General features: G+C 40.6%; 1 protein-coding gene across 1 annotated transcript in view; it reads left to right on the forward strand.

Moving 5' to 3' along the window:
* Positions 1-20,033, forward strand: part of NR2C1 (nuclear receptor subfamily 2 group C member 1) — a 36,417-nt gene extending 16,384 nt beyond the window's left edge. The window contains exons 6-14 of the mRNA XM_084268172.1: positions 1,278-1,425; positions 1,505-1,595; positions 3,124-3,308; positions 7,568-7,721; positions 8,947-9,068; positions 12,815-12,954; positions 15,094-15,231; positions 18,808-18,913; positions 19,472-20,033. Coding sequence (XP_084124298.1) covers positions 1,278-1,425; positions 1,505-1,595; positions 3,124-3,308; positions 7,568-7,721; positions 8,947-9,068; positions 12,815-12,954; positions 15,094-15,231; positions 18,808-18,913; positions 19,472-19,646 — 1,259 coding nt within the window. The 3' untranslated portion in view covers positions 19,647-20,033. The remainder of the gene's footprint in view (positions 1-1,277; positions 1,426-1,504; positions 1,596-3,123; positions 3,309-7,567; positions 7,722-8,946; positions 9,069-12,814; positions 12,955-15,093; positions 15,232-18,807; positions 18,914-19,471) is intronic.
* Positions 20,034-20,447: the final 414 nt, after the last annotated feature.

Below are 20,447 nucleotides of genomic sequence, written 5' to 3' on the forward strand. Positions count from 1 at the left end.
GCTTTAATGGCATTGTCAGAACTTGATGATATTATGGTGGTTGGTTTTATGACACTTACCAGGGTAAAAATTCACATGGCTTCACCATCTGCTAACTTGAAAGCTGTTATGGGTTTTTTTTTCTTTAGTCACACATTTTCCAAAATTGCATAATTGAAGAAAAAACTAATTAATTTTTTTCCTATTTGCCTTTGTGGTTTTAGATAATTAATGTTCAGGATTTTCTTTATAAGCTTAAACAGTTTCTATGTGCAGTACCCTATTAAAGAAGCTCTGGAGCCAGTAGTCAAAGCTTATCAGGCTGGTGAATTGATGTGTATTTTAAATTATGTACAAGCCTGGCTTGCAAATCTCTTCCAGGATCTTATTCCGACTTGTAAAATGAGTTGCACCATTTTAAAATTGTGGAAGAACAAATTACTGAACATTTTTAAAAGATTTGTACTTTGTTAAATACTGTTTTATTAATTAAGTTTTGCAGTAAGAATGTCATGTTACTGTTATTTTTCCAGAAATTAAATTTTCCTTTTAAACTGGTAAGATCAACTGTAAACTGATTTCTCTTTATTCTGTAGAGGTAGAGAATGTGCTGTTCCCCATATGCTATAATACTGTAAATTTAATTTTAATGTTCTCTAATCTGTCCAAGGTGATGTATCTGCAAGCCAAAGCCCAGATTCACGCCACTTAGTTCCACTGAGCTATTCAATTTTAAAACCAGCTTGTTCCCTAAAACTCAGTGCTTCTGGGTCAGGGTGTCCCCCAGATCTTAAATGGCCTGCACTGGGCTTTGTGAAAGTCCCTTCCCTGCCCATATTGACTAAGCCCCTAACTTGGGAAGCTCCTTTAAGTGCATAAAAAGTTGCATGGGTTCAACCCAGAGGCACAGTCCATGGAAAAGGGCAATGTGAGCCCTTTACAAGTGAACTGAGAGTGTGGGCTAGTGAAATGGAGAGAGGGAGAAGCCATAGCTGTCAGATCCAAATTAAAAATAAGGTGTAAGGGGATTTCTCCCTTAACTGTAACTTGAAAAAGTATTAAGGGTCTGTATGGTCAGTCTTAGGCTTTGACTGCTATGTCACTTCATTGAAGAAGGGATCAAGTGGTTGTGGTGGGTTTTACCCAGGTTGTTAGCTTATTGGTTATGGGTCTTTGGAGTTACAGCCTCTGTAAATAGTCTCATTACTAAAATTGCAGATTAAACAAAGAGGGGGGGGAATGTTTTATTTCTTAGTCTGTAATTTGGGCTGTGACCAAACAGTTGTGTGTTTTGTTAGCTGTACAGTGCGAGAGGAAACCTATTGAAGTGTCAAGAGAGAAATCTTCCAACTGTGCAGCCTCTACAGAAAAGATCTACATTCGGAAGGATCTCCGGAGCCCACTGACTGCCACCCCGACTTTCGTAACAGACAATGAAACAGCAAGGTATGGCACTTCCACTCAGAAGCAGCTCGCTCTCGTTCCTGAAAGCAGGTCAGAATTAAAATGTGTGCTGTTCTGTCAGGTCAACAGGTCTGCTGGAATCCGGGATGTTTGTTAACATTCATCAGTCTGCAGTGAAAAGTGAGCCTACGGTGCTGATGACTCCAGATAAGGTATAGGATAAGACTGAGGGGAGGTGATGTACTTGTGTACGTAGGGAGGGGGGGATGTTCTGGTTTGTTCTGTGGTGTTACTTTTGGGTTTTTTTTAAAGCACTCCTTTACAATATTAGCCAGTGTTACAGATTTCTCTTCATAATAATGGTTTTGGCCTTGGATGGTAAAAATGCTAAAAACTCTACAAAGTAAACACCTTCATCCCCTTCTTCACTGAGGTTTAATGGCTGCCTAATTTTTCTTCATATCGGGCAGTCCTGACTCAGAAACACAGAATCGTAGGGGTTGGAAGGGACCTCCAGAGATCCCAACCCCCCTGCCAAAGCGGGTTCCCTAGGACAGATCACACAGATGGGCGTCCAGACGGGTCTTGAATATCTCCAGAGAAGGAGACTCCACAACCCCCCTGGGCAGCCTGTCCCAGGGCTCTGTCACCCTCACTGTGAAAAGGTTCTTCTGCGTGTTGGTGTGGAACTTCCTGTGCTCTAAAGCTCAGGACTTGTGGATGTTTCTTTCCTACCAATAGAATGAGATGTTTGCAAAACTTCCCATGGCATTATCACAGTGCATTTCATAAACACTGCTAGGTTTTCCCCCCCCTGAATCACTAATGTTTATGCAAAGCTAATAAGAGCTATCTCAGCAGCAATCTTATTTCTGAGCTGGTTTTGCTGTGTTTCCATTTTGTCAGCCTTACTGATCCGCTAAAGCCATGTGATAACTTCCCTACCCATGCACAGTAGGAAGCTTTTGTATTTTTCTAGCTGATATTAAATTACCTCATTCTGTTTTCGTGTGTTTTGCCTCGCTTGCTGTGTCTGCAAAGGGCCTATCAGAAGTTGTTTATTCCATTTCACTTTTCTGGCTCTGTCTCTAGAGTACAACAGTGCAAGCGAAGTGACGTGTAACGTGCTGGTGTTAGCAGCAGCATACTTGTCTATTATTAAATGTCCTTATTATATTTTGGGAGGGCAGGGTGGGAAACATGACTTGCTGTATCTCTAAGTTGCTGGTCACTACTGAATCACCTTGTTTCCCTGTGGTTAAATAAGGACATAAAACCCAAAACAGCTGCAGCAATTATTTCTTTTCCTGCTTCCTTAAAGGTGACTTTTTTATCCATTCCCTTTTTTTCAAATGTTCTCCTGCCCTATTACTACTGACTCATTTTCATGAGGAAGGACGGACGATGCTAAAAATATAATCTAGTGCAGTCTTAGAGTCTTGTAACTGTTTGCCTAGTGAGTGGAGATGATAATTTCTCTTCCTGCACTCACTTACCCTTCTGTAGTGTTCTTTCAGGAAGAAATAGATGTCTATTGCTTGTAAATGTCTAAATATTTCATATTGTAGAAGCAGTGCAGTGTCTAGTTGCTGCATTATGATTACCCATTTACTGAAAACAATAATTTTCTTTCAGGTCTATTCATAAGCTCAATTCTTCATTTATGTCAAAGTCAAATTCTTCTATTGCAAGTTAACTGCTGCCAATATGAGAGAATTAAAAGCTCTACTTTTCCCTTAGGTTGAAGCATGTCAGGGAGATTTAAGTACACTGGCAAACGTGGTGACTTCATTAGCCAATCTGGGTAAATGCAAAGACATGTCACAAAGCAGCATAGAGCTCTCTATGATTGAGAGTTTAAGTAATGGAGATGCATCATTATCTGAACTCCAGCAAGAAGAGCAAGGTGGTAGCGACGTTACAAGGTAAGGCGTGTTGCACTGGAAGGTACTATTCTTTTCCTGGTCCCTGTCAATTCAGACCATTAATTAAATCATCACAGTGTAGGTAACTTACCTGCATTACAAATAATTAATAATAGCAGCCTGAGCTCATGTAAAAAATACATCTTCTAAGGTTTTTCCAAGTGAAATCATAAGTTTCACTTGAGAAAAAAATACTTTTAGTTGTTTGTACTTGAAGCTGATTTAAATGTAAATCTTAGAGCTGCTTTTCTTACCTGTTGGTTTGCCTTAATAACCTGTGTTAGAACTTGCACCATCGTCTTACTTTGTATCATCCTGGAAAACTGTTTCATAGTGATCTCATCTGTGTAAGCAGTTTAATGCCTGTAAGTGTTAATCACCTTAAAAGCTTGAAAACCAGTTTCTTTCTACAAAGAGAACTCGTGGAATTCTCACCGTCCCTACAGACACATTCACTGAGTATCTTACAGACTTGTTTCTTGTTTTGTGGCTTTTAGCTGAGCCCTTTTGGCAAGTGCGTGTGTAAGATACTCTGTGTAGTACACCCTGAGTTATTCCATCCATCACCATTGTGTTCTTCCTTGGTTGTCATCTCATCCGGGCTCATGACAAGTGTCCCAGAGATATTCCTTTACACACCTACACTGTACATCCTGTTTTGAAAAGGTGTATTTACAGTAAATCCATCCAGGACAAAAAAGATGGGTGTATAGTCCAGTAGTTTGTACTGACAGAAATACAGGATTTCCCCTACAGACTCTACTGCTTTGCATAACTGTGAGCAAAATGCTCCGGGTCTGCTCCTTTCTGTGCATCATAGTATCACAGGATGAAGTAGGTTGGAAGGGACCTTTAAAGGTCCAACCCCCTGCAGTAAGCAGGGACATGTTCACTAGATCATGTTGCTCAAAGTTCCATCAAGCCTGACCTTGAATATCCTCACAGATGGGGCCTCCACCACCTCGCAGGGCAACCTGTGCCAGTGACCTACCACCCTCAGATTGAAGAACTTTTTCCTAACATCCCACCTAAATCTCCATTTTGCAGTTTAAAACCATTACCCCTCATCCTGCTGCTACATGCCCTTGTCCTATCACTACATGCTCCTTATAAGGTCAATGTGACTTTACATAGGTGCTGATTTGGGCCTTTGCTGTGTCCTCCTGGGCAAAGAGTGTAAGAATATGCTGTGCAGCTGGTATTGCTCTACATGCCCATTCGATTCTGTGGCTGTTCAAAAAGACATAGTAATCTGTCGTGTCTGTTTCCCAGCACTTTCAGCTGCTTGATTTTGCCAACTTCAGCATTTTCTGTTCCTTTTTTTAAAAAATAAATAAATCTGTCTACAGAAAGGCATCGAGTTCTCTCAGCCAGAGAGCTCAGAAAAGCTCTGACTCAGCTTCGCATGTCCTCTTGTCCAGTAAGTTACCTAACAGATTTCCAGTGCGGAGGTTCAAGTTCAGTCTTCCTGTTGAAAGGGAAGTTGTTACCCAAACAGAAACTAAAATTTTTATCTAAATCTTTGATTTCCTTGCCAGGCCCTTTGCCAGCTTGATCTATCAGGCACAGGTGCTTACCGAAGGAAAGGAGTTTAAGGGATTTCAGGAAGCAAGTTTTATACAGCTATGTTTTTAATACGTTTTATCACATCCCCCTGCTTTGCAGCTACTGCAGTTAAACCTGCACTCTTGCTGACACAAATTGAGTGTACAACTTCCCTGCTAGCATTCTGCTGCCTTTATATTGTAATGGTGTGTGCCTTACCCTCTAATGGCTTTGGTTCTTACCGTTTATCAGCAGCGTGTGCATCTGTTAGTGACTGGGCCTGACAAAAAGAGAACCAAAGTTGTTTGTGGGAGATTATACCATTACCATGTATTTTTAATGTTGGTTGTACCCTTTATCCTCACTTTATGGGCTAGCTTTTCATAGCTTCCTGACAAGCTTTGTTCCCAGATTCTCTTTTCCTCAGTGTTTTAGCTTGCAGTCGTTGCTCGTGTTGGGGCTTTGTGTATGGAGAGGCCCCATAGAGCTACTGACTTCTGTTGCCTTACTAGTGCCAGCTTGGGAGATACCAGGGAGAAGATTTCTTTGAAAGCAGGTGTTCAGGAATAAGTGTCACAGGCAGACATGGTTAACCAGTGTACCTGCCCACCCAAATTAAAAAGGACTCCTCAGCTTGTACTAGAATAGATAAGGAATCGTGGCAGATGCATGTGATGTTTGTGTTCTGGGTGTCCTGGTTTTGGTCAGGAGAGAGTTAAATTCATTTGTAGCAGCGGATGAATGCTGTGTTTGGGAGTTAAAATGGGAGTAGTGCTGATAACACCCTGATGTTTCTAGTTGCTGTCAGACAGTCAAGGACTTTCTCAGCTCTTCATGAGAAAGGAGGGGCGAAGCCAGGACAGGTGACCGAACTGACCAAAGAGAGTATTCCACGCCAGTCACGTCCTGCCCAGGATATCGGGGGCTGACGGGAGGAAGGCCTGGGGCGGCTCCGGGACGCGCAGTTCTTGGGGGACAGTCGGGTTCTGGGACGGCTCTGGGTGGCACGGCCTGAGTTGTGTGGTTTGGTGAGAAACTGCATTGTGTATCAGCAGCTTCATATATTTTTGCTCTAAAGTCCTGTTAGCATTGTTATACTTTATCTTTCTGTTATCTTAGTAAACTATCCTTATCCCAACCCACGGGCCTCTTAGTTTCTTGGTTTTGGGGTTATTTGCCCCTTCCTCTTCCTTTTCCCTTCCCTTACTTCTCACCCCCCCCCCCTTCCCTTTTCCCTGCTCTTTTCCTTTAAGGAGCAGGCAGCTGCGTGGATCTTGGCCCTCAGCCGGGGTAAAACCACGACACTGGGGAAGGGAGAGATCTTGCTCCTCTCTTATATTTCTGTCCCTGCTGCATGAAGAGCCCTGCAGAGATCCTGTTTTTCTGAAGAAGGAGCTGCCACTGAGCTGCTGAGTTTGTCTGTTGTAAGGCTGCTAAGACTAAGATACGCAGGAACTGAAACTCGGGTCTCCTAGCAGGAATCCAATAATATAACTCCTGGAGCTATCCCATGGACACATTCCCCTTCCATCTACTTTCCATATACCTCAGGCAGAAAAGGTCCCAGGTATATCTGAGTGGTCCACTTCCACATGCCCCAGCCCCCTCACGTTGTACACCTCAAGGTGTAGTGGCTAGTGTAGGGGCAAAAGCTAGTTCATGTGCCATCTCAAGCCTGAGGCAGTGTCAGCAGGGCTGCTATCACAGTGTTTCACTTGGTTATAATGGTTATGTCAAACATAGTAAACATTTAGGGGGTGTAATTTTTTTTTTTTAACGTGTTAATGAATTTAAATAGCTGGGGAGTGTGAGGGAAGAGAAGGAGGCAAAGTTCTGCTACAGACTTTGGCATTAAATCAGGGAGTTCAGATCCTGTGGTAATAAACATGTTTCTGTAAAGGGAGAATCAGCTCTACATACGCATCAGCTTTGGTGAAGTTTCCAGACATCAGTGCATAAGTTTTTCATGCAACACTGTATACAAAGGATACTGCTCTCAGGTTATGTCATCTGTCTGTGGGCAGTGATCAAGTCTGTGTATTTTTGATTGAAGATATATCCGTTGTGGCTCTCTGATGTGTTTGTGAACAGAAAAATAACTGATCTGTCATCAAGCAGCAAAATAATAAGTAATAGATCTGTGCTTATCCTGACATCTCCTCTGTAACATTTGTGCGTGGGACAGGAGTCACTGCCCCACATCAAAAGGTACTACAGATGAGAAATCAAGTTGAATGACCTAACCATTACTTACTGCATTAAAAAAACAGCAAGTTTATTCTGTTTTGGCTTCCTAGCAGCAAAAATCTGTAGAATTTATATGTGCAGTGAGTTGCTTTCGTGGCAGTCTGATGATCATCTGCTCAAAATGCTTATGCCAGCACTCAGTAAACATCACTGAAGAGATCTTGAAAGGCAAACTGTGATTCAGCGGCACAATCAGTGTCAAAGCTGTGAATTCGTTGGCAAGTAGTGTGAGGATCTGCTGCTAATTTTAGTTTCTGAGCCACTGTAAGTTGAAGTTTTCAGGGATGTTGCTTGGTGGAGTGTCAGGAAAAGCATGCTGCTGACTTGTATTTCCCAGTCTGGTTCTTTGAAACAGACATCTAAGCACAGGTTTCAGACATGTGCATCTTCCTTCTGCTTTGAAATGGTCTCTAAAATGAAGCTCTCTACTTTTTACCCCCATTTGTTTGTTTGTTGTGATCTCACAGGGCATTTGATACCCTTGCAAAAGCATTAAATCCAGGAGAGAGTCCAGCGTGCCAGAACTCTGAAAACATGGAAGCCATTGGTGGTGGAGAAACAAGCATGAATATCGTTGAAATAGAGGGGCCATTGCTCAGTGATGCACATGTGGCATTCAGGGTACTGAATACCTTTTTTTTTTCAACCATTATTTAACTATTTATAACCCATTTAACATAACTGATGAAACCTTACATTGAATTTTGTGAATTTTGGTCAATTACATTGACCAAACTTGACTGTTTGGTCAGGTATTGGCACTCACTGCCGATGAACACGCTGCTTTTGTTCACTGGTTAACTGTTTGGGACCATGTACAGCTCCCTTCAAGTGGTTTAGCTGCCCTGTTTACTTTATAGCTTCTTGCCTTAAAAATACTGGGGGACCCATGCAAAAGGATTTACACAGACGAGTCACACCAAGCAGAGAGTCAGTGTCCACGTTCTCACTTGTTAGGAGGTGGATCTGTTGCAGTCTGCTACTGGATTTTGAGATTCTTCTTTTAGCGTGGTATTAATTGACTTCAGTCATTAAGGGTTCTTTCTTAGCAAGCCATATGTTTTCTGGTTTTATTTCTCGTTTTACAAGCCTGCAGAAATCCCTCTACCCATTTTTTTTCATCATCTTATTCATGGACAAATCAAAAAGCTTGCTCATGGGAAAATTTCCTCAGTACCAGGCATTGTAGTAAACTTTGCCCCTCTGTTCTGGTTTTAACTGGGAGAGATTTGATTTTCTTCACAGTAACTGGTAGGGAGCTGTGTTTTGGTTTTGTGCTGGAAATAGTGTGGATAATACAGGGATGTTTTCATGATTGTGGAGCAGGTCTCACACAGCCTCCAGGCCTTTTCAGCTCCTCACACCTCTCCTGTATTTCTTTCGGCCACTCTTCTTTAAGTGAAATACTTCTTTCCTCTAAAGGGAAGCTTTAGAAAGTAATGATGAAGTGTTGGAATATTTATGTATTTATATAAATGTCAGAAACCTCATTCTATTTACAGTGTTGCTTCTAAAACTTCTGGGTTTTGAGAGTGTCTCAAATGTTGAGTTTTATTTGGGATCTTCCATTTCCAGATATCCCAGACACGAATGTTTATCTAATAGAAAGATGCAAAATTTTTCCTGCCTGTATTGCTCTATAGATGCTGTAGGGTGTAACAATGTGGCTAATAATGAAAAAACACTTAATTCCATTTTATTTCAGGATATCTCGTGGTTTTTAAATAAACAGCTTTACTTTTTCACTGAAACTCTTAAGATTGATTTTTATTTTATTTCCTTACCATGTGTTTAATGAAGAAAGTAAAATAACTGACTTTGGTTTCTTTATCTTTTTGGTTGCCAGCTCACCATGCCTTCTCCTATGCCTGAGTATCTTAACGTTCACTATATATGTGAGTCAGCCTCCAGGTTGCTTTTCCTGTCCATGCACTGGGCACGTTCCATTCCATCTTTCCAAGCTTTAGGGTGAGTGTTCAGTTTCCTATTCGCTCTTACGAATTTTTTATTTTCACTGCCTTCTTCAGGGACATTTTAAAATACAAATCTACTTACTAAAGCTGTTTTATAGATCTTCCTCATGAAAGTACATTTTCTGAATCAGAACTGCTTCCAGCTGTGGTCTAATTCAGGTACTTTGGTTGGGTTTTGAAGGAAAAATGAGTAGACCCACTACTAAATTTTTAGGAAATTTTTAGGACTTCCTATCGCTTTTTTATAGCTACATCCCAAACTAAGATGCTTCTCAGGCATCACTAAAAAGAAGCTCCTTTCTGGATCTTCAAATAGTGTTGTCTTTATAAGTGAATCATTACTATGAATTTTGCCTTTAATAACCTATATGAAGAAAAAGGTTGGCTAGATTCAGCAAGAATTCAGCATTAAGTTGTTTAATTTTAGGGGGCTGTGCAAACCCAAATTATTTCTGTGACCTAAAGGTAAATATTATTATTTTTTTTTTCTATTTCTGTAACCAGAAAGTAAATACTATTATTCTTTTTTACAGTTTGTGTAGCACCCTGCTCTTCCAGCAGCATTCAGGGTATTGCTTACAATCCCTGAGTGAAATGGAGCAGTACTTTGCTGATCATGAGGAGAAAACGTCTCAAAACAGCACAGGGAAAAGTGATTTTCTGTTCTTTTCTAAAGTAATGTTAGGAAAAGACATCAAATAATGATACTGTATCAGCTCTGACACAAATGGAGCATAAATCACGTTCATCCCTTCTCATCTACAGATTTTTTCTTTAATTCAGTGTCCAAATAGTGTGTGACTGTGGCAGCAAAGAGAATTCCTTTTCAAAGTGAGGGATTGTCCCCATTTCCAGGAAGGCTGTCAAGAGCAGGATGATCTGTGATTACCAGTTGTGTTTACTCAGATGTTCAAGCCAAATGATTCTCTGTAGTTCAAAGATACTATATTGTGTGCAGTTGAAACCTGTGTTTTGGAGAAGGAAAAAGGAAAATTCTCTAAAGTTTAACAATAGCAGGTGTAAAAAAATAAAAGAAGTAGTTCACAGAATCACAGAATCGTAGGGGTTGGAAGGGACCTCCAGAGATCATCGGGTCCAACCCCCCTGCCAAAGCAGGTTCCCTAGGACAGGTCGCACAGGTAGGTGTCCAGGCAGGTCTGGAATATCTCCAGAGAAGGAGACTCCACACCCACCTGGGCAGCCTGTCCCAGGGCTCTGACACCTTCACTGTGAAAAAGTTCTTCCACATACTGGTGTGGAACTTCCTATGTTCCAACTTGCAGCCATTGCCCCTTGTCCTGTCCCCACAGACCACTGAGAAGAGGCTGGACATTTCCCCCTGTGTCCCACACTTGAGATATTTATCAACATTAATAAGGTCCCCCCTCAGTCTTCTTTTCTCCAGGCTGAACAGCCCCAGCTCACTCAGCCTTTCCTCATAGGGCAGATGTTCCAGGCCCTTAATCATCTTCGTAGCCTTTCTCTGGACTCTTCTCCAGGAGATCCCAGTCTTTTTTATACCAGGGAGCCCAGAACTGGACACAATACTCCAGGTGGGGCCTGACCAGGGCAGAGTAGAGGGGGAGGTATGATTTATTTTAGTAGAAATTGTTGCCCTGCAGAATTTTAAAACCTGTAGTAGCTTAGCATAGAGTGCATTATGCCATCGTGCATTTTTACAAGGTTTTTCTAACAGAAACAATGCAAACCACTGCAATGACAAGGGAGAATTGCTTTTTAAAAATAAAGTGTTGTACAGAAGACCTGTCTCTGTGAAAAGATTTAACAAGAAGTGCATATAGAAGATCTGCATATTTTTGAATATGTTAATTCCCCAATAATATTTTTCTGTTTGAATAAAAAAATGGAGGAGTAGGCTGTCTTTATTAATAGAGTTAATGTGTGAGCATCTGCAGTCCTAGTCAAGATAACTGGGAAAAGTATATTTAAACACCATTTAACATAAATATACAGTTTCCCTTTTGAAGAGCTTAAAATACTGACTTTTTTCAAGTGGGGATTTATCTGAAATTAATTCAGCTTTTTCAGTTTGAGTTCGTTACAGCCTGTAATTTTGACTCCTGGAAGGGTGACTCATTTCACTGTTAAAATGAAGAGATGGTCATGGTACTAGTAATTGAGAGGAGCCAAAAACCCCCACAGCAATGGTTTAGTAAGGAAGATAGGTAATTGTATCCAGGTGGTTCTCTCCTCAGGCAATATTTTCCTTAGTCCCAACAAGACAGTTGGCTTTGAAATACGGATTTAATTAACGATACCGAGTTTTTGCTCAGTTCATCTTCCTGCATGAAGGTCTTTGTAGGCAAGAGAGATTCCTGCTGAAACGTTCATCAAGCTGGTTACACCTTCTCAGGCTTCTGTGGCTGCTTAAGTGTAATCATCTGGTTCTGGCTTAAGTTTCAGCAGCCATAAAGTTGCTCTAGCTGAGACATTTCTCTGCACATGCACCAGTGGAGTGGCCAGGACAGCCTGTTTTCAGTGTGCCTCAGCACAGTCCCCCTGGCAGGAGATGAAAGGGGATATAACACATACATGTAGAATCATAGAATGGTCTGGGTTGGAAGGGACCCCAAGGATCATAGAGCTCCAACCCCCCTGCCACGGGCAGGGATACCAACCTCCAGGCCTGGAGCTCCATGTAGGAACTGCATGTATCACATCTACCATAACAAGAACTGGATCATGGTAAACAATACTGCCCTGGGTAAGCTGTCTGCAATCCAGTGCAGGACAAGGCTACATTAAGCTGCCATTTGACATGTGAATAGTATTGCAGTACATCCTCAGGAACGTTCCTGGAGATTTCAGCAACATGCTTGCAGAAATCCATGCCTTTGTATTTTTATAGCTGAAATCCTAGCTGAAATCCTAGCTTTAATGTGCTTTTCTTCTTTGATAGCTCTCGTCCTTCTTTTAACTTCCCATTATTTATTTTTACTGGCTAAAACTGGGAAACATGGTACCTGAGTTTGACTCCTCACTGTTAGGTTTGCCTTTTTAAGGTGCTGAGCTCTCGTTAACCTCTAGAAGTTAGAGGTGCTGGGCAGTACTGAAAGTTAGGCTATTAATATGCAAATGCCCAAATATGGATTGATTGACTAAACATGAAACTTAATCTAAGGACTAATTATTCCAGCAAACAAATCCTCATGACTTCTATTTATACCTCAAAGTCTGTATTTCAACCCTGGTTCCAAACATGAAGAGGATACAGAAAATAGCTGTCAGGAAGCTCAGGAACTTGATCTCACACATTCCATTTCACTTGTAATATTAATGAAGAAATTATTCCAGACTGCCAGATTACAAGTAAAAGAAAAAAAATTTAAAATTTGAGTCTATTTTACATCCACAGCACAGGAGCAATGCAAACTTTTTTGTCCATGCATGTAAATATTCTCCAAAAATCAATGTAAATCCTGAGAGCTAACATGATGGAGTTATGCCTAGACAGTTATAATATACTGTAACTTCACCTCAGTTTTGTGAGAGAGATCATTTTCCTTTTAGAACATTTATACAAAAATTCCCTGTTAAAAAATACAGGTCTAGAGCAGGGATTTTAATCCTGGCATGCAAATAAATATACCCTTGATGCATTTTTCTGCTGGTCGAATTAGATGAATGTTTTATGAATCGTTCTTCAAATTAAAGTACCCAAAACTGTGTGTATGCAAATGGCTGGGTTTATTAAGTGGAATTTGTGTCTCTCTTTAACAGCCAGGACAACAGCATCTCGTTAGTAAAAGCCTGCTGGAACGAGCTTTTTACCCTCGGCCTTGCGCAGTGCTCACAGGTTATGAACGTGGCAACGATACTGACTGCGTTTGTCAATCACCTTCACGGCAGTTTACAGCAAGGTGAGGTGTACACCGTGCACGTGCCAGACTTGGGGAATTACTCCATGTCTAGAAGCTTTTTAATTGCCCTCCAGTTGTTAATGAAAATGTACTGTTTGTAGAGTTCAGGCGTTAATACTGAAACAAAATAATACTGGGAAATACAGTTGACAAGATGCAATTTTTTAATAATTTTGCTAAAGCCAGCTATGCTAAGACTCCCCACCAAATTAAAAAAATAAACTAAAATTACCCATCTTGCTAATACAGGCCAGCATTTACTTTTTAATTGTGTGTCTGTGTAATGCCTAATAGTGTCATGCTGCTCTGTTAGCTTATGTCAGCCTAAACTGGGGATATTTCAAGCAGCATCAGTTGTAGGAACACAAGTGCACTGTGGATGATTCCTCTGAATCAAGGGCACAAAGTAAAGGAGGACACACCTGTCCTTGCTGTTGATACCTGTAAGATGAAGCAGTCAAATGCCAGCGTGGTGATGTGCTTCCTTTGCATAGCCTGGCTTGTTGGCTTGCTGATACTGGTTTTAGACTACGTGCAAGTCTTCAGCAGATCTTCTCTAAGTTTGCTTCCCCTCTTGGTAATTCCACATCCTGCATCTCTTGGGTGTTTTTCATTCAAATGAAAGAGATGTCAGTTGGCCCCCCTCCTTCTTCTGCAGTGAAAGAAATGTTCATCTGAGTGGTAGGGGAGCCTGTTAGCTGATCTTTATGTGCTTGTGAATGCTCACAAGGTTTTCAGCAGTAAAAGCTAACCAGTCAGAAATAGCAGTTTTCATCTGCTCTTAACACATTTAGTCTGGCACCTTTTTTAATAAGGTAGGTGCACAGAGAAAAACCATAGCATTGTCAGGTTAACTACATTTTAGTGTTATTTGCTGTTAAGTGGATGAAAATTCACTGTCATTAATACTGTGCAAAACCAGATCAGTAAACTGTAGAAGAAAAGCTCACCAGATTAGATTTTCCCTGTCCTTTTTATGGTGAGGGAATTATAGAATTGTTTCTGAGAGTTTTTGTGATTTAAAAATATCCACAAGATCCTCCTATAAATAATTATTAATAATATTTTTCTAATTCAAACAAATTTATTAAACCACTAAATGTAATGGATCAGCTAAACATACTAACATACCTTTGAATGTCTTCAGGAGGGATACAAATATAATTTGGGAACTTAGTTCGGTCTGTTTAATTTTTAAGCATGTTCACCCAAAAAAAGGTATTGTAGCAATTAATAATGGTTTTAACATTGCTATAATTTTGTTTTCATTTAATGTGGGAATTCAGTCTGCAGAATTGGAATGCAAAATTTCCAATGCAAAAATTGGAAATTTATAACTGACATAGAATCATAGAATGGTTTTGGTTGGAAAAGACCTTCAAGATCAAGTCCAACCATCTATCCAGCCCTACTAGGTCCAACACTAAACCATATCACCAAGTACATCTACTCTTCTTTTAAACACCTCCAAGGATGGTGACTCAACCACCTCCCTGGGCAGCCTGTTCCAATATCTGACAACCCTTCCAGTAAAGACACGTGGATTTGTAGCATGCCAGCTGCAGCATCTTCAAGAGGCAAGAAGTCTGCTTGGCCCAAGGACACTAGCTTGATGGTTTGGGGGGGGGAGGGGATAATAGGATTTTGAGGCCTCTTAGCTATTCTTGACCCAAGGGGAACAGCTTTGCACCAGCCACATTCCTCTAGATGCAGATCATGAAAGGTGCATAGTGTACCACCTTTTTCAGCAGTGACGTGGTCTTTGACTGCCTAAACCCATGAAACTGTACACCACCCTACATCAGGGCAGCTGGCCCTTTGACACAGAGCACAGATCTGCAGTAGCAGTGTATTCTTTACTTCTAAGTAGTCTCCCTTCCCTGATCATTTTGAGCTCTAGACCACCTCTAATTATTGGAATTTTTAGTGACAGGAGGAGACCTAATTAACTGTATCATGGGGGGAAGGAAGATCGTTACAGTCATAATGGTTTGTGTCAGGATTATTCAGACTTAGTATGTGAGTTTATAGGTGGCAGAGATACCCCACAGTTTGAATCTGATACAAATCATTATTTTTTAAAATACAGTGTGACCACATTTTTTAATGTGTATTTTATGTGTGTGTGTGTTGACTTAGATAAGCTGCCAACAGACAGAGGAAAATTAGTGATGGAGCATATCTTCAAACTGCAAGAGTTCTGTAACAGCATGGTTAAGCTTTGCCTGGATGGATATGAATATGCATATTTGAAAGCAATCGTCCTCTTCAGCCCTGGTATGTAATTATTCCAAATGTAAAGCTTTGACCTGTGCTGGTTTTTGCCTTGTAACTTCTGACTGTTTGATCATATGCAGTTCCTGGCAGCTGTAGAATCACTGCCTGTATGTGGAGGAACCTGGGAAGGTGTGTAGTGAAGACAGTAGGAAGAGGAGGGTTCATCTTTTAATGTCAATAGTTGAATGCTGCTTTGGAGACTTAGTTTTACTCTCACCTCTGCCCCTGATGTTTGGGGTTTTTTAAGTTCATGCTTATTTCTTGTTTTAAATTTTGTCCATCCTTTCTTGGGCACTTCTTCTGAGGAGCTGCAGTTACATTTTCAGAAATGCTGCTCTTGCACATCCAGCTGAGATCTAACCATCTTTTAAGTACCACCAGGGATGGTCACTCAACCACTTCCCTGGGCAGCCTGTTCCAGTGCTTGACAACCCTTTTGGTGAAGAAATTTTTCCTAAGAACCAACCTGAACCTCCCTCAGCACAACTTGAGGCCATTTTCTCTTGTCCTGTCACTTGTTACTTAGAAGAAGATACCAACACCCACCTCACTACAACCTCCTTTCAGGTAGTTGTAGAGAGTGATAAGGTCTCCCCTCAGCCTCCTCTTCTCCAGGCTAAACAACCCCACTTCTCTGAGCCACACCTGATAAGACCTGTGCTCCAGACCCTTCACCAGCTTTGTTCCCCTTCTCTGGACATGTTTCAGCACCCTGCTGTCTTTCTTGTAGTGAGGGGCCCAAAATTGAACACAGTACTCAAGGTGCAGCCTCACCAGTGCCCAGCACAGGACAGTCACTTCCCTACTCTTGCTGGCCACACTGTCTGGTACAGGCCAGGATGCCATTGGCTACCTTGGCCACCTGGCACACTGTTGGCTCATGTTCAGCCAACTATTGACCAGCACCCCCAGGTATTTTTCCACTGGGCAGCTTCCCATAACGTTGAGAATGTGGAGGAAGGGTCCTCTGGTTATAACAGGTAGTGAGTGTGTAGTTAGACTGTGTAGTACTCGTGCCCCAACTGGAGAAAATTAAACATTTAACTTACTTTATTTGAAAATTGTAGAATTATCTTTTCACTACAGGCATTCAGATACTGTATCAGTACACTGCACGTCTTAGATTCATCATTCAGAATTTGTGGATTTAATATGAAACTAAAAATGAGTATTTTGATAAAAGAAAAACATATAAACCTCAAGTACTTTCTGTATCTCTGGGGATTTTTCACTGTCACATTTAGAAAATAAATCTCCAGTCACTCCATTTTGCATTAGAAGGCTGTAAAAGCATCATCAGCTTCCTTAATCCTCACTGCTCTGCCTTTTTTAGATTCTGATGTCCCATAGAAAAGATCAGAGAAAAATGTAAAAGCCATCTGAATTTTAATGACCTACACCCCACCCCATCAGTAGTGTAGGATGTGGAGGGGAACTCTGTATTTGGTTCTTGTCAGTTCTGTAGATTTATTAGATCTGAGAAGGACTTTCTTTCTTTTTCCATTCAGTTGCAGGTCATCCTTAACCTTAGTTGAGGTGAGAAAATCTTTTAAAACTTGGACACATAAAAAATGTAAATTCTAAGCAGATTTTCTAATATATACTTTAAAAAAAAAGAAAAAAAAAGAATTATGGGGTGCTTGTTTTGCTGTTTGCCTCATATTTATGTGATCTGTTCCCTATGTGGTATCTCCAAAGAGTATCTACATCTTCTAGTAAAAGTGGCAGCATCCACAAGAATTCATGGGACGCATCTAAGTGCATAACAGAGCCCTACATGTCTTACTTTTTTTTTAATATTAATTGAAGACTTCTGAAATTAAAGAGCTTCTTGCACATGAGAAGCATTATAAGTGATATCAGAACTCTCCAGTAAAGATGAGGACTTCCCAGAGGATATTGCAGAGATACTCTTCTATTGCGGATCACCAAGGAAAATCAGATCCTGAGTGTTTTCACTATAGAATAGAATCCTGCTCTCAGTCCTGATTTTAAGCCATAGAAGGTTGGAAGGGAAAAAAACCTTAGGAAAAGACCATAGTCAGTCATGTGATGAGATGAATTTTTTTTAGCTGGCATGCTTTCAGGGTCACGTTCCTAATGCAGTGTAGCTGCTTTAATGCCACTGTGTTGTCACTATTCTTGTATCCTAGAGCCACGTACATAACAAAATCAGTACCTTGAGCAGAAAGGGATGTTCTGGCACCAATTCACAGGCCAGAAATCAGAATCTGGGGGGAGGGGCCGAGTTTACCACTGTGCTACAGGATAGGGCAAGGCTGCACCTGCAGGAGAGGCCTAAAGTAGGAACATCTGTGTTAGTAGTAGTAGGCCCTGCTCATTTGCTGTCTTCCATAGCTGGAGACTTGAAGGTTACTGAAAATCCTCAGTGCCAGTCTAGCTGCGTGACTTGTCACAGGACAGCCTTGGGCAGAGAGATGAGTGTGAAGGGAGCACCTGGAAGGCTCTGCATCTTTGCAAGTGGCTACTAGTGCAGGAGCAGCGGCCTTCAAGCGCCTGGTTTTGGATGTTGGCTTCGAGCTGTGTTTCTGACGTTACTCCAAAAGCAGCCTCCTGAAGCAATGTGTGTTGCATGTCAGAGACCACCCTTCCAGAGGTGTTGCTTCTTTCTGACCTTGTTACCACCTTGTCCTCAGCATAAATTTTACTGTATAGGACAAAATACTTCTCTCTGAAATTGTGTGTTCCATCGTACAGTCCAGTGCATCTCAGAACCACCCAGTAGCTCTGAAAGCTTCTCTATCTGCAGAGCTTGGCCAAAAACTCCTGCATGACAGAAGGTCATATATTTGGAGAGGAGGAGTGACTGGTGGAAATAATCTTTTATCTGACATGATTTGGCAGCTCACTTATGATCCCATTTCTGAAAAATAAGTTCTGCATGATAGTGTCATGCTACTATGATGATAAAATACTCACATTAAGATAGTTGGATAATAAAAATGACAGACTATGTCAAGTGTTCGGATTTACTGGACAATAATTTCCAAATGTGACTTGGTGGTTAGGTTAATATCTTTTCATTTTAGCAAGATTAAGATTCAAGTGTTTTTTACATCACTGCTAAAAACTGTTCAGCCCATTTGAAAATTTTGCACCAAACAGTTGAAAAAGAATGATCCAGTACCTGTCTTCTACACTTCTTAGGAAACAAATGGTTCAGAGCCTTTTACTCTGTTTTTTCCACTGATCTTAATTTTATCCTTCACTACCCACCCAAATGCTATTTATTTGTGCATATGGTATTCTAGCAGCTGTCAGTGTACTGAAACAATGTTGTTCCTGCTCCACACAGAACAGAGCTGTATCATCAGGACTGATATAAACATTGCAAGCATGGCAGTTATTTGAATCCTTAAAAATGTCTGATTGTATTTCTAAAAAACTAAGTTAAACATAATCCTAGAGGAAAAGAAATACAAAGAGGTAAAGCAGTGTCCTCCAGCAAAACTGAAGTTGCTACAATTAGATAATCTGTATGGATTTAGGTGCATCTTATATAGAGCAGGTTTAACAACACAGAGTGGGTTGGGTTTTGTTTTCTTTTTTTTTCAGATCACCCAGGTCTAGAAAATGTGGTACAGATTGAGAAATTTCAGGAAAAGGCTTACATGGAGTTCCAAGACTATGTAACAAAAGCATACCCAGATGATACTTACAGGTCTGTAAAGCTGCATGCTTACTTGATCGGCTCTCCTTTCAGAGCACCGGTGGTAACTGGCTTGTCCAGTATTTCTTGTATTAAATGTGTACATTTTCTTCTTACCTCCTAAGGTAAGTAAGAAGAATTAGCTAAGAAAGGTAATTTCTTACCTTTAGAGCAGTTCACATATTATGCATGTACTCATCTGTATTATTTATCTACTCATTAATAATTAATTTCCAAAATGAAATATTGGAAACAGGTATTTTTAATCTTTTAGGTTTGGATTGTGCCTACTTGGAATATATTTCTTCATTTTATAATAAACACGAGCATTATACAATCCATGTGATTAACTGGCTCATTCACAGTTCTTTTGTACTATTGAAGATGGGGCAGAACATTAATTTAATACTTTACTGATTTAAATATTTAATGCTTTCCTCAACTAGATATAGTGGATTTTGACCAGTATTGTCCCTTAATTTTTCCTTTTCTCTTACTGATAACTTGATTGTGAGTAACACCAGAAATCTGTGACCACAGGTAACGCTGCTTACCGACCTTATTTTCCAGGCTGTCTAGACTCCTCCTCCGATTGCCGGCTCTGAGGCTGATGAGCGCTGCCATCACTGAAGAGCTGTTCTTCGCAGGACTGATTGGAAACGTTCAGATTGACAGCATCATCCCCTACATTCTGCGGATGGAGACAGCGGACTACAACTCTCAGATCATTGGCCACGCCGTATAAAAGCAGCAGTCCAGGATTCTGTACCATGGCAGTCATGGTGATGTAAATGCATACCCTGTCTCCAAGAGATGGCAATAAGCCTTCCCGTGCACCTTTCCAAAGAAGGCTGATAATTCCTCCTTTCCAGTACACTTGGGAAACGTGGTGGAGTGTATTAAGAAATATAGGATCGCTTCCTATTTTTCATCTGATCTTCAAGGACTTGTAAATTAACTTGGTATCTGAAGAAAGTCAAGAATTGTCCATCCTATTTTTGTAGATAGATGAACTTGGAATATTTGTTTATGAAGTCCAGGCTTGTGAAGAAAACTGAAGAAGCTTTGACTGAACTAAGGTATCTCAACTTAGTTTGATGTTTTAGACAAATAAATTAACTTTCCTCTCTGAGTTGTGTTTTCAGTGTTTTGCTACTAGTTCTTTTTCACTGATCAAATGGAAAATACATGATCAAACATTCTGAATTGGCAAGTGTTGCCACAGAAACCAGACCTTGATAACCAACTGTAGTTCTTCCCGTTGTTCTGGAGAGAGATTTGTTTCTTGTTGAATGAAAACACTGGACACCATTACAAGTGCAGGGAAAATAGAGGAAGTTCACATTCTAAAACATTCTGATGATATGTTGATGCAGTTGATCAAAAATGAAACAACAAAAGGTCTGTACTGACTGTTGTGGATGCAAATGAATACTATGTTGCTTTACATCTTGGTAGACATCAGCTGGTTTATACTATGAAAAACCAAGAGAGAAGTGTTATGCTGCAGGTATTCAAAGATAGCATCCTCCTGTTTTTTTCTGGT

This window comes from Gallinula chloropus (assembly GCF_964237585.1).
Source record: "Gallinula chloropus genome assembly, chromosome: 1".
Lineage (NCBI taxonomy): Eukaryota > Metazoa > Chordata > Aves > Gruiformes > Rallidae > Gallinula > Gallinula chloropus.